Raw genomic sequence first — 13,742 nt, 5'->3', positions numbered from 1 at the left:
CAGATGTGGAAATTTCAGGAGTGTTCAAGGTGCTCTTTCCTTTTGGATCCCACCTCTGCTGCCAGCACTTTATTTCGCTTCAAATCCCATCAGGCTGGGAAAGAGATATGTAGTGATATAGATATGCACTGAAGGCGAGATGTAGACATGTACGAAATGTAAAGGCTAAAATAAATACAGAAAGTAGGGGTGCGGGGATGTGTCAAGTGAGTTTATCTTCTACAGTTAAACGAATGTGAAGTGGGATTTTTGGCTTGTAGCTGTGGACTGAAGTGCCAGCAGTCCACCTAAGTGTTGTAACAGAATTTTTTCCACAGGCTGTGGATTCATGTTGTGTTTCTTCAGCATGCTCCGATGTTTCACCATTAAGAACCAGTAAATGCTGGGACTAGTCTGAAGCTGTGTTTTTGGTGTTTGGCTCTAGCTGCTGCCAAACATACTTGTTTAATGGCTGTCCAGACCCCTCTCTGACTGGGGTGAAGGGAAGGTATTTGACAGCTTATTAGAGGGCAGATCAAAGCTTCTGAAATGTAAAGAAACTTAATACATCTTTAGACTTCTTTTTTCTAAATGTGGTTACAGTTGCCTAATGGGCTCAAAGGTGGAAGTGTGTGCTGGGAAAAGAAGCTACTGGATGATATGAGCATATAGGAAACACAGTTTGTGTGCTGTGATTAAAAATGCCTTATTGGCTAGGTGTGGAAAAGGAAGAAGGCGAGTAGGTGGTGTAGTAAGGCCAGTCAGAAATTGTCTGTGTGCTCTGCTGTCACTTAGTCTGACAGAAATCCAAACCCCTAGCATATTTTAATCCCCACTTATCTTCTCATGCACTGACACCAGTCTTGCCATAGTAACATCAGAAATAAATTATCAGATGGATCATCCCCAGGTACTTTGACTACAGATACAATGCATGTAGGGTTACACATGCATTTCTTTGAATTTAGATTGGTGTATGTGACTTTTGGTTGTCCTTTGGTATTTTGTAGGTCACATGATCATATTTGGTGTTCTGCTATGTACCATATAACCAAAACATGGGAGATTACTTCCATCCCTGGGGATCATATCCCTAGTGATCACTGATATTTTTTTTCTTTTTTTTTTTTTTTTTTTTGGTGAAGGTGATGTTGTCTAGGAAACATTACTCTCATAGTTTTCCACTTTCTAGGTACCACCAACAGCTCAGCAGACTTTCTAAACAAACAGTCTGTCAGCAGGCAAATAATCACTGCTGAATTAATATTCTGACTAATAGATGCTCTGTCATAGGTCTCTTTAGCCACAAGGAACACTATCAGTTATTTCAACTCTGGCTTCTGAAAGCGGCTTCATCTGAAATAGCTACCAGCCTCTTCATTCATAGATTCATAGAATGGTTTGGGTTAGAAGGGACATCTAGTTCCAACCCCCCTGCCATAGGCAGGGACACCTTCCACTAGACCAGGTTGCTCAAAGCCCCGTCCAACCTGGCCTTGAACACTTCCAGGGAGGAGACAGCCACAGCTTCTCTGGGCAACCCGTTCCAGTGCCTCATGACACTCACCATAAAAAATTCCTGAATTATATCTAATATAAATCTTCCTTCTTTCAGTTTAAAAACATTACCCCTCGTCCTGTCACTACATTCCCTGATAAAGAGTCCCTCTCCATCTTCTCTGTAGGCACCTTTAAGTACTGGAAGGCTGCTGTAAGGTCTCCCTGGAGAGGTGGCTTCTCTCCCTTCTCCAGGCTGAACAATGCCAACTTTCTCAGCCTGTCCTCACAGGGAAGGTGGTTCAGCCCTCTGATCATCTTCATTGCCCTTCTCTGGACTCTCCTGGGCAGGTCTGTGTCCTTATGTTGGGAGCCCCAGAGCTGGACACAGAACTCCAGGTGGGGTCTCAGGAAAGCAGAGTAGAGGGGAGGAATCACCTCCCTCAACCTGCTGGCCACACTTCTCTTGATCCAGCCAAGGATACAGTTGGCTTTCTGGGCTTCAAGTGCACATTGATGACTCACAGTCGGTTTTCCATCTACAAATACCTGCAAGTCCTTCTCCACAGGGCTGCTCTCAATCCACTCATCGTCCAGACTGTATTTGTGCTTGGGATTGCCTCGACCCACGTGCAGGACCTTGCACATGGCCTTGTTGAACTTTATGAAGATCACATGGGCCCACTTCTCAAGCCTGTCAAGGTCTCTCTGGATGTCATCCCTTCCCTCCAGCATTTTGACAGCACCACACATCTTGCTGTTGTTGGAAAACTTGCTGAGGGTGCACTCAGTCCCACTGTCCATGTCACCAACAGAGATGTTAAACAGGACTGGTCCCCATACTGACTCCTGAGGAACACCACTCATCAGTGCTCTCTACTCAGACATGAAGCCGTTGACCGCAACTCTTTGAGTGCAACCATCACCAGACTGCCACGACTTTTCAAATATGATGGGGAGTGGCTTAGCCACTTCATCTGCCAGTTCCCTCAGAATCCACAGATGCATCTCATCAGGTCGCATGGATTTGTGCACCTTCAGGTTCCTTAGATGGTTTTAAACCTGATCATCTCCTACACTGGCTGGTGCTTCCTTCTCCCAGTCTCTGCCTTTGCCATCTGCATCTTGGGCAGTGGTACTGGAGCACTTGCCAGGGAAGACTGAGGCAAAAAAGTCATCGAGTACCTTGGCCTTCTCAATATTTTGAGTAACCATGTGTCCCGTTTCCTTCCAGAGAGGGCCCATGTTTTCCCTAATATTTTTTTCACCAACATACCTTCAACACAGTGAGACCGGTGTCTTCTCATTACTTATCAATCAAAGCCAGAGTGTGTTGAGAAATCTAGAAACCTAAAGCACTGAACCAGTTGTCCACAGATGTGATCAGGTGCCTAGACCCACAAGACCTGTTATTGAAAGACTAGGGACAGGTAGCAGGGGTAGTAGCTTAGGAACTGAATTCTGGGAAGTCACATACATGGAGGAAGTTCCTTTTCATATGGCTGTGGTTCAAAACCGCAAAGAATTTTGGGAAAGACTCAATAGAAAGAGCCAAATATTGTTTGATCAGAGGAGTTTCAGATGGCCTGTGTTTGGCTGAGGCTTCAGAGGAATGCTAACTGCAAAAACCCCTTCTGCACTCTGCTTGGCTTTGGTTGGTTGAAGATAGTCAGATGAAACCATTTGACACCATTTATGCCTTTAGGCCTGGTGAGCCATTTACCCATTGCTCAAAGAACGTCCTCAAGAATGATATCTTGAGCCTGCTACAGTGTTTCACTTTGCCCTTCAAAATGGGCTTTTTGGTGTCAGTCATCTTTAACAGAGGTAAAAGCAAATTCAAGAGGTATCTCATTTGCATTCTTTCTTTCTGCATCCCACTTCTTTTAGGTATTCCCTGAGCCTCAACAAAGGCAGAGGTACTAAGGTGTCATGCAAATTTCATAACAAAAGTAGTGTTTACTTTCCTCAAACTGTCAGGTTACCCGTGTTCATCTGAAAGTCATGCCATAGGCTTTGGTAAGAAGAAATCATACAACTTAAATCCCAGAAATTGTTACGAAGGACTAAACATTTGATTTTCTTGTGTCTGTTGACAATGATAGCAAATTACTTGAAAAACAGCTTATTTCATCCCAAAGTTAGATGGGTAACTCTACAACTGAGCTGCCAGCTGGCTGATACATGCCCTCTTGTGTTCACCAAATTCTGTCTAATTCTGCTGCTGCTGTTCAGTGTACACACAAGCTGCAAGGCTGCCCTGGGGAGCAGTCTAGCTACACTCTTGAGTTTGGGCTTGGCTGCTAGTGAACTTGGTGAATTTAGGAGAACACTGCTTTCATCTCTTTGCAGCAGATAGTTCTGTTTGCAAGTTGCAGTGGGATTTTTTTTCTCTGGCATAAGCTCAAAGGAAGATTAAACCGTGATTTTTCTAATAATGTGTGATTTCTGTGACTTGTCTTCCATAGCTGTCTTGAATCCTGAGTTAATCTAGGCTGTGTATTTTAAGTACATTGAGAGCACAAATCTGAAAGCGTTTCACCCTCTGAGATTTGTGCTGTCTATAGAAAATGAGGCAGCACAGGATATGTGTGCAACTCCGACAGATTAAGTCTATTAAAGCTTGCTAGTCTGTATCCCCCTTTGTCTCATACTTCCATCTTGAAAAGACTCTATTTTGTAGTCTACAAAAACACTTCTCTGTAAATCCTTTAGACTTATTATAGCATGTGTGCTAACATACAGTCCAAATGAAAATGGGCACATTTACTTGAACAGACTGTGGTTTATTTGAAGAGACAGGTTCTCAAAGAAAATTAATCTCTGAAGCAAAGCTAAAAGTTATGGAGTGGTACTTCTTAGGGGTACTTTTTAATTAAGTTCAGGAGTCTGTACAAGAATTCTTGACAACAGTGTAGGCCAGCCATACTTTGTTGCTGGAAAAAGGCAATCACTCCCAGGCAGACATCTGAAATAGATCAGATTAATAATGCTCCTGTTTCTTTCAATATACTAGTGACGTAGTGTATAGCTGAGTGATTCAGGTGTGGCTGTCTACCATGTAGATGGATGAAGTTGGATGAGATGTACCTCACCCTTCATGCTTGTACATAGGTGTGAATGCAATATAGCTCCTGTCCTCTTTCTTTGTGTGTTTCTCCATTCAACCTCCCTTTTTCCTGTTTTGTCTCCTGTGAGGGCAGAAAGCTTAGAGCCCTTTTGGGAAGATAATGCTTTTTTTTTTTTTGCTTTTTTTTTTTTTTTTTTTTTTTTCTTCCCTCCTATTGTCCTACCCTAGCTCTTGCTCATGTCTTAAGACCACATGACTTCACATCTCATGGAGAAGCCACGAGGATTGCAGCAGAATTGCAAAATATCACAGTGTTGGGAGCTGCATAAGAACAAATCACTCTGTTAATTAGTCTATTTCTGGGTTCTCTAACCACAGCTGTTCCAGTATGGAAGTACAATGCAGTGTATTGAAGATGTAAGATGTTGCTGAGTGAAATCTTAATTTGGAGAACTTGGATGCTTCTCAAAGGCAACTGTATTTTATATAACTATTTTGAACTATTAAATAGTAGTCTTTGAAGCTCTTGCTATTGAGGCCAATAGAAATTAATGGTGCATCTTTCGTTGATTCACTACTTTTTTTCCCTTTATGTTAATGCATTTTATAAAAATAAACTTTAAGGAGCAATCTTATTCCACCTCTCCAAGTATTCAGAAAAGTCGTTGTCTTTGCAGATGAAACAGACTTAAGACTTAAACACTGAAGCTGTTGTCCCAACCTGGGGAACCCAGTGAATTTTTAACTGGTTTTTTTTTTCTTCCTAAGCGGACATTGGTAGAGAAGCAAAAGCTGTTGACCCAGCAACACGAAGATGCAAAGGAACTGAAGGAAAACCTGGATCGTCGAGAGCGCATTGTCTTTGACATTTTGGCAAACTACTTGAGCGAGGAGAACTTAGCAGACTATGAGCACTTTGTGAAAATGAAGTCAGCCCTCATCATTGAGCAGCGAGAACTTGAGGACAAGATCAAGCTGGGGGAAGAGCAACTGAAGTGTCTGACTGATAGCCTTCAACCTGAACGGCTCAAATAAGAGGACTGAGTTTGACCAAGGATGTGAAAAATGGGCAGGAAGGAAGGGATAGGGGAGTTTCCAAGTATACAAATGAGTACCTTGGCTTGTCTGAGTGTCCAGTAGAGAAATAAGTGCACAAGAGAAAAATAGCTCTCACAACAGCAATAATGCTCTCTTTCATTTTTTAGGATGATGTATTTAATTTTTTAGAACACATTTTTATTGTTGGACTCTACAGCTGTTTCTCATTGCTTAACTTACAGAAAACTCCACTGGAAAGGACAGACAACCTTTCTGCTCAGTAAGTTGGAAGTCTGTGGCAGTTGTGCATGCAAACACAATGTTTTTTAGCTTAGGTTGTATACTTTATGTTCAGATGCTGTACAGACTGCTGGGAAACCAACAGCAATTTATGAATGCACACAAATTTAGAAGCTCTAAATTTAGTGGCTTTTTATTTTTTTTAAGACACATTAAATAGGGGAAGCGTGCATCTTATAGCTAATATATTCAGATTGCTGAAATGTAGTGTCACTCTGATCCTGTGGCATCAGACACTTTTTTGTAATATTGTATATAGGATGGCACTTTCCCCTTGCAGAAAATAACTTTAAAATCAGCCTCAGTTAAACACTTCTTAAACCATCTTGCAAATCACCTAATGGCTACCTTGCTGAAGACTTTTTTGAAAATTATTTTGCAAGACATTTGTACACCCTCTTACTGCAATGCAAGTGATTTTCGTTACCAAGTTGTACTAGATTTAAGAAACAGTCTGGAAGTACTGTGCTGATTTTGTTCAAAACATTTCTCATTTAAATTATTTAGAAGGCTCATTTGCTGTTTCGTGTACTTTTTATGCATGTTTTTATTCTTCTTCCCCCAAACCCGCTACACTTTATGAAAATAAATGTAGGCTAAGGACACTGCTTCAATTTGTCTTCTGATTGCTCAACATTGTGATGTTAAGTTATACTGAAGTTGACCTACACAATGCTGTTCATTTTTTCCACTTTCTCAGACTACCAAATGCAATATAAACACTTTCTGCCATGTAAATACTATCCATTACTCGGAGCAACTCTTCTTTGTAACTGTGAGCGTAAGTGGGGTTGGTTTGTTTTTTCCATTGCACAATGATAAATGAGAGGATGCTAGTTCACAGTACCAGATTACTGGTTGTGTTCTCATAATACTGCCATCAAAACTTAAAACAGAGGATTTCCAGTACTTCTAAAAAGAGGCGCTAACTCATGTTTTAGCACAGCAATAGGTTACACTGACTTGCTCAGATGCCTACAGAGAAATTCTGTAGCATCTAAATGTCAAGTTCTATGTTAAGATAAAGTTCTGTGGACAAAGGAAAGTCTTGGATGACTTTGTGTATATGCCATTTACATTGTAGTAAGGAAAACATTTATCTCTCCATAGACAAACTGCCCAACAAGAATTCTTTTTCAAAGCTGATGTGAATGCCTCTCTGTAGCTCAGCAGGTTGAACATACAAGTACTTAAGTATTGAAAAGAGAGAGTAAAGAATTCTTTCCACTATTCCTGCAGTGGCAGCATTCACAAAAAGTCTTCTGTCTTTCTTACCTGAATCCTTTCTTATGCGAGGAGAGAACCGGAGAGGTGTTGATCAGCAGATTCCTTGCAAGTTGGGGAACTGGGGAGCAAAGATCTTCTGGAACCAGTTCCTTTACAGACAAGTGCAAACATTAAAAGGACTGTTCCCCCTCTTATAGTGCACTACTTTGTATACCTGGACCAAATCTTTAATGCAATTACGTTGTGTGTCAGTTGGGGTCGAATGGAGCTACCACTTTGAGACCTACAGCTGACCTTCGTTTCTTCCTCGTAGCTCAAAAATGTAGTCGTCTGGCATCTCACAGTTATATGCTGCTATGTTCCTAGGACAAGTGATCCCTTTGTCCTTAAAGTTCTCCCTTAACCGTAACAAACCCAAAACTAACCGATTCCCAAATAAATTATGCTTGTCTTTTAGCTTGGAGAAAAGTGTGCATTGTTTTATCTGTGGCATTTTAAAAAAATTACATATTGTGGTTACTCTGAAATGTGTATGTGAAATGTGAATAATAATATAATTACAATGTGTTTGTATACAGTACTTTGATTTAGATCTTTCTGATAAAAGGTAGCAATATTGTGAATGCTATATATATTATCCCTTTCACAGAACTGTTGTGTAGACACCATTCTCTCCTTTCCTTTTTTAAAACTGTTGAAAGTCTTTCATGCTGGAAACCTGAAGATGGTTGCCTCCCAATGTTATATGTAAATCTGTAAATAGCTATACTGTTGCTTTTTGAAAAAATCTGGTGCTACTGTTTTGCCTTTGGCATCCTGGGGATGGCTGTTTCTTCACCCTACGTTGTTCTCAATTTTAGATCTCTTTGTATAGTGAAAGATTTCCACTATGTTTCTCCAACTGTTTGGATCCTGCAGCCCAGAGTTAAAATGTACAGTTTTCCTGCCTGACACTTAACACTTACCTACTGACAAATGGTATTGCTTGACTTTGAGAAAATAAACTGTATATTTCAATGTAGAGTTAGTTTTTGTGTGCAGTTTTAACTGTCAAAGCCTACCGTTTTGCTGTGCAGTGTTAGCCACCTTGTGGTGCCCATGGTATGGTCTGAAGTAGCTTGCTGTCTTTTCACAGATTATTTAACATGTTGACTAATTGATCACTGTCAGGTTCCCAGTGTAAGTACCAGAAATGTGTTCATGTCTATGCAGTATTTTAAGTGTGTCAGTACCAGGGAACAGAAAGGGAGATGTGTTACGAGGTGGATACAATAAGTCCAGTCTCTCACAATTTAACAGAATATATACAAGAGGAGGAGTTAAGGTTTTTCTGCTTGGGCAATTACACTGTTTTGGCTTCATCCTGTGTTTAGAATGATACTTCATATGGAAATACCTAAAGTCAGTGGTTCTCAAGGGGTTTTGCAAGAACAGATCACTGAGAACTCTCCATCTCTAACAGACTTCCATAGAAACTGTTTCTTTTCAATTTAATGGGGGTTCTCAGATTAACTGCAGAATCTTCTGCCTTATTGGGAAACACTGTCAAGTCTGCACAGATTTGTAGTAGAGGTAACCAGAGATAATGTTTTATAGCTTCATAAATCATCCTGGAAATAATTACCTGGCAAGGTCTTTATCATAGAAACTGTCTGGGAAAAGGAAGTTAGAGAAGGGAAAATACTTGGGTATTTGTAGGATTTTTCTAAACTTCTAACAATGCTTTTCACCCTTCTCTCCCTCTGCATGTACATGGACCCACCTCTTTATGCCTGGTTTCCTGGGCACTTAGTATAATCCAGAGTGGCAGCTATAGGGGAATAACAGTCTAGTATTTGTGTATTGTTTGAACTGGAAAAAACCTGCTTTTCTTTAAACTGAAATTAGGCTCTTGATTTTCTGTTTTGGGGTATTTGAGACCCTCAGATTTCAAAGGAGTCACCATTTCAGTTTTAATTCCTAATCACATTATATTGGTTAATTTTGGTGTACTTAATTGTTTCAGTTTTTAAAGCTGAAGTAATCTGTTGGCAATCCAGTAGCTAGCAAGGCCTTATGATGGGTGCACATTAGAATAGTAACTCCTATTTTAATGGTGTCCAGTCATTCATTGCAGAAATTCATAGGTTTGTTCTAATTAAGGGCTTTTCAGTTGTAGGGTGGTTTTAGGGTATAAATTGTTTTTTCCACATACTTGGACGGAACCTGCCCACAAAGTAGATGTTATAACAAATAATAATTACAACTTTAAAGTACTGGACTATATATTGTCAGTTGTCAGCAGTGGTAAATCGGGCACCATATTCACTTACTGCAGTTCCAGTCTGTAACTTAACTAATCATAACAATCTACAAACTGTAGGATGGGTTACCCATGGCTCACCTCTGAAATCCTGGGTTTCATTCTCCCTACTTAACCTTTTAATAATGTTTCTGTGAGCAAAGTTGTTCCATTTGAAGTGGGTTGATTTAGTACATCTTGGGAGAAAATCTGAATTGAAATAAATTCAGTGCAGGTCAAATAGCAGAAGGTAATTTCTCTCAGACTACATTAGCACACCTATAAGCAGGGCAAATATCTTTTCAAGATGGGCTACACTTGGTACCTTTTTCTTGGTTGTAACCATGTGGGCAGATTGTTGTTTATCTTAGGCTGAGTTTTATTTTAGTCAAAGCAGTTGAGCCTTTCCTGAAAACAAGGCTAGTAAAATGCATATTTTTTAAAAAAATCCTTGCAACAGCTTCAGTTTGAGGTGCTTTGATATCTCTATCTTGGCAGTCTCCTAAATTTGGCTGGGGGAGATGGCCTTGCGACTAGGCCGTGCCTTCCGCTACTGCCAAACATGTCAGTGTTAATGAAGTCTGATATAAATCTAATTCTCACTTCCTCTAAACTCTTCTGGATGCAACAAACTGCTAACTGGTAAGGTTAACAAGAAATTTAGCTGCCAACTGTCCTTACCTATTGCCTGCTGCTGCTTTTGAAAACGTTGCCTGGTGCTGGCTGCTGCCATGGGTGGGATACTGAGAATATCTGGACTACTGATGCGGTGGTTTCTGGCACCACTTCTGAGATGAAGCAGGACAAGGAATTCTGTGTTACCTTCTGCTTGCCAGGTGTGAGTTGCAACCTAAAATATGATGATATCACTAGAGAACAATGACATTCCCACCACACATCAACTTTTTTTGAAATATTTTTATTTGGTATTTGTGATTGCCTGTCGTAACTTGGGAGAGATTTTAATTAAAGTAAGTAGATTTGTGACAGTGGAACTGAGGATGTACAAGGTGTTGAAAGGTACAGAAGAATAACCATACTTACTTTCAGTAACATAAATCTCCAGCAACATGGTGTCTAAATGAAGCCTGCATGCTACAAGTCACAGGTGAGAATACTCAAGAATTCTAGATCTGTATTCATATATTTTAATGAAGTTAGTGAAAGAGGCTTTTCTTAAGCACACACTATGTTGCAACTATGTCAACTAGACTTCCTTCATTCCAAGCAACTTCCGTAAGAGGAGCCAGTACTAGCTCTGAAAAAGCTGCGGTCTGACATGCGTTGCCAAGAGTAGTTAGTTTGCTGCTGTTGGTTGTGATAGCATCATTTGCCGGCCTTCTGATGGAGAGCATGTTCTGTAAACCAGGTAGCGGACGTATAGTTTCAAGAGTTTTACTGAGATTATTTTGGTAGAGCTGTGAGGTCTAAAAGCCTGAGAGGAATTAACAAAATCCTCCTGATGAAGATTGTTTCAAGCATTTAGTTTCAATATCTGTTTCACTTCTGTCTGCTCTTCATAAAGTGTTTGTTACTAATAAATTAGGCTTGTGTCTTTTCTAACAGCCTCAGAGAAAAATAAATACAATGAGCAATTGCAGACTAAGAATAAGCAATGGAAGATAAGATTATTTATCTCGGTATCTAAATATAAAAGCATGAGTCTTGCGAGTACCACTCTTAGCCACTCCCAAGAGTTAACAGCTTCAGCAGCTTTCACACACAGGCATGGTTCCTCCAAAGATAAAAAGAGAAATCAAGCTGTGATGATCGAAGTGGCCAACATTGACCTGAAAGGGGTGGAGCAGTCAAATTATTTTTATTAGCCATGGAATGATACAGATCTTAAGGAAGAGAAAACTAAGAAAGCCTGGAAGGATCAGTGCCCTGAAGGAAGAAAAACTAAACCAGCAGCAAAGTGCACCACGACTGTGAATTTCCTGCTTTTCTCTTCCTCCATATGTGATACAGCAAAACCATAATGTCTCTGTATGCTAGGGCAGGCATTTTCAATTACAGTAGTTTAAAGCAAACAAACAAAACACAAAGCATCTTTGAAATTTGTGGGGAACAACTCAATTTCAGAATCTCAGGTCTCACTGCGTGAGGAGATCATCATGCTGCTAAATACATTCAGTAATGCCCCTTTCTTGCCTCGGGAGACACTGGCACAGCTCTCTGCAACTAACAAGCACTCAGCATTGAGGAAGAAGACATCCTTTCTCTCTAGTCATCCTAAATTCTCTAAACAATGCAGCTAGCTAGGCATGCTGAGGTGCTTAAGTCACCCAGGCTGGGAGATGAGGGTGGCTTCTGTCCTGTACAGCACACTGCACATTCACCGAGTGGCTGACCTGGCTTGTTCTCTGGGGTTTTGCTTCCATACTTGCCACCTCTTAAGAGCTTGCTTTACCACGAGGCTTTTGGTTGCAGACAGAGCAATGTCCAGTTTCCGCTTAAACTGAATCAGCATGTGCTACCAGGAAAGCGCGGTTTGGAAAGCCAAAAGCAAAGCCCCAGCATCTGGGTATCAATAAGGAAAGGAGGATCTTGGGTTTCTGTTCCTAGGACTGCTTATATAGTGCATGGTAGACAATCAGGGACTTAGAAAACAGAAACAGTCCAGGGAGAAGGGTGACCAGAATCTGCCCCAGTGCCCTACCTACCCTCCAGATGCAGGTTCTAACATCAGGCTCTGAATCCAAGATTAAAGTGCTGGTTAATTGCAGTGTAAGTGCCAAAGGCTGTTGAGGATACAGCTACAGATGCGCCCTTTTCCTGTTTTTTTTCTAGTCTGAGATGCCTGGACAGTGATATTAATACAAGTATTGAAGTCCAGCTCTTCTTCCTCAGTGTGTATGGGGTGCTAGATCTGGATTACCATTTAGGTACACAGCTGGCAGCCTAAATTAGGAGCCTACTTGGCCTTCATTCCCTTTACAGGCAAGCTAAGGTTACTGAAATAGCTTCGTTCAACCCAGGTATCTCTCCCTTCCCCACCTCCTCCTCTTTCTCTAGGAAGACGAAGCTAATCTGGGCATTGAAATCAAAAGTGGGATTAATTCATGCCTTAGGTCTCTAAATCAGCATTAAATTCTAACAGCCTGGGTGTTGTGGTGCACGGCATTAATTGCAGGTCTGTTTGTTAAATGCCTGCACATATTGAATCTTGTTGATACAGATGATAATGTCTCTGGTGTTTGAGATCTAGTGATTCTTACAAAACTGTTCTCCAAATCCTCTGTGTGGTTGTATATATTTATAGTTTGAGAAGTAAACAAAATAGCTTTTCGGCCTATTTTTACTGCAGTGGGAAAAAAAAAGAACTAGGTGAGTGAACTCTGTTGTCACTGGTTTTGCAAAGGTGGAGTTATTTAGACCAGCATTTTTATGTGATGGGCAGTTCCACCACATGAATAAGAGAGATGATTACTAAAGAGGCACAGTGGTAATGGTCACCACTTGGCACATATATGTCAAACAATGAAGAGGAAAGTTATATAGAACAAGATTGGTAGTTTGGGTGTGTTCAAACATACTGTCATTTCATACGGTAACATGCAAAGCAATTAATCAAGGAGCAAGTGATGGAGATCACATAGCATATAGACCAGAAAACAATGACTCTCAAAAACTGTGTGCGGTCGTAGTGACTGAACAGCTCCTATAAACTCTGTGCTCCAGAGTTTTTAAAAAAGGCTGAAACAGTGCATTCGAAGGGAAGGGAAACATGTGGAAAGTAGTATCTTGCTATGCAATATTAATGAATTTTTTTAAAACTTCCTGAAATAGTGTATAATTCTACTATCTATACCCAATGCAAAGGCATTGAAAAACTGAAAAACATGAGAAAAGGCTCATCTGTATTATTAGAGAGTAGAAAGGCTAGCAACACTCAGATTTAAAGCTTCCTGTGTATATACTACCCAGCATCACATATAAAATTAGACTCATTTAGCGAAGAAAAGCCTATCAAAAAAACAGCAAACACAAGACAGACACATGAAAATAAAAATTAGGTGTAAATGTTCAAGGGTGGCAGGAGTACAGTACTGTTGTCATGAATGGTGGGGAAAGTGTGCAGTGTGAACATCAAGCGTTAGGTCTCTGGAAGTCAGGGATCTCAGAGTGAAAATTTTATGGTCACCGTAAATCCACCTTTCGTGTTTGAAGTTCTTGCATGGTCAGATACAAAGGTATGACTACTTCGGTAAATATTTAATTTGCCAACGGTTTTATAACTGGGGTCTTAAAAGAGCAGAAGTAATTATAAGATGTGGCTTTTTTAGACTGACAGGTTAGGAAAACAGGTGAGAGTTTGAAAGCCCTCAGCTTGCAAATGGGGCTTGA

The 13,742-nt window shown here is 40.5% G+C and overlaps 1 protein-coding gene across 2 annotated transcripts in view; it reads left to right on the top strand.

Annotated features, from left to right (window-relative positions):
* Positions 1-8,134, top strand: part of SHROOM2 (shroom family member 2) — a 132,439-nt gene extending 124,305 nt beyond the window's left edge. For both annotated transcript variants that reach the window (XM_074907390.1, XM_074907381.1), the window contains one exon: positions 5,315-8,134. In XM_074907390.1, the coding sequence (XP_074763491.1) occupies positions 5,315-5,581 (267 nt within the window). In that variant the 3' untranslated portion in view covers positions 5,582-8,134. The remainder of the gene's footprint in view (positions 1-5,314) is intronic.
* Positions 8,135-13,742: the final 5,608 nt, after the last annotated feature.

This window comes from Athene noctua, chromosome 1, assembly GCF_965140245.1.
Source record: "Athene noctua chromosome 1, bAthNoc1.hap1.1, whole genome shotgun sequence".
Lineage (NCBI taxonomy): Eukaryota > Metazoa > Chordata > Aves > Strigiformes > Strigidae > Athene > Athene noctua.
The sequence above is the reverse complement of the archived record's forward strand: the minus strand, read 5'-3'. Positions and strand labels throughout refer to the sequence as shown.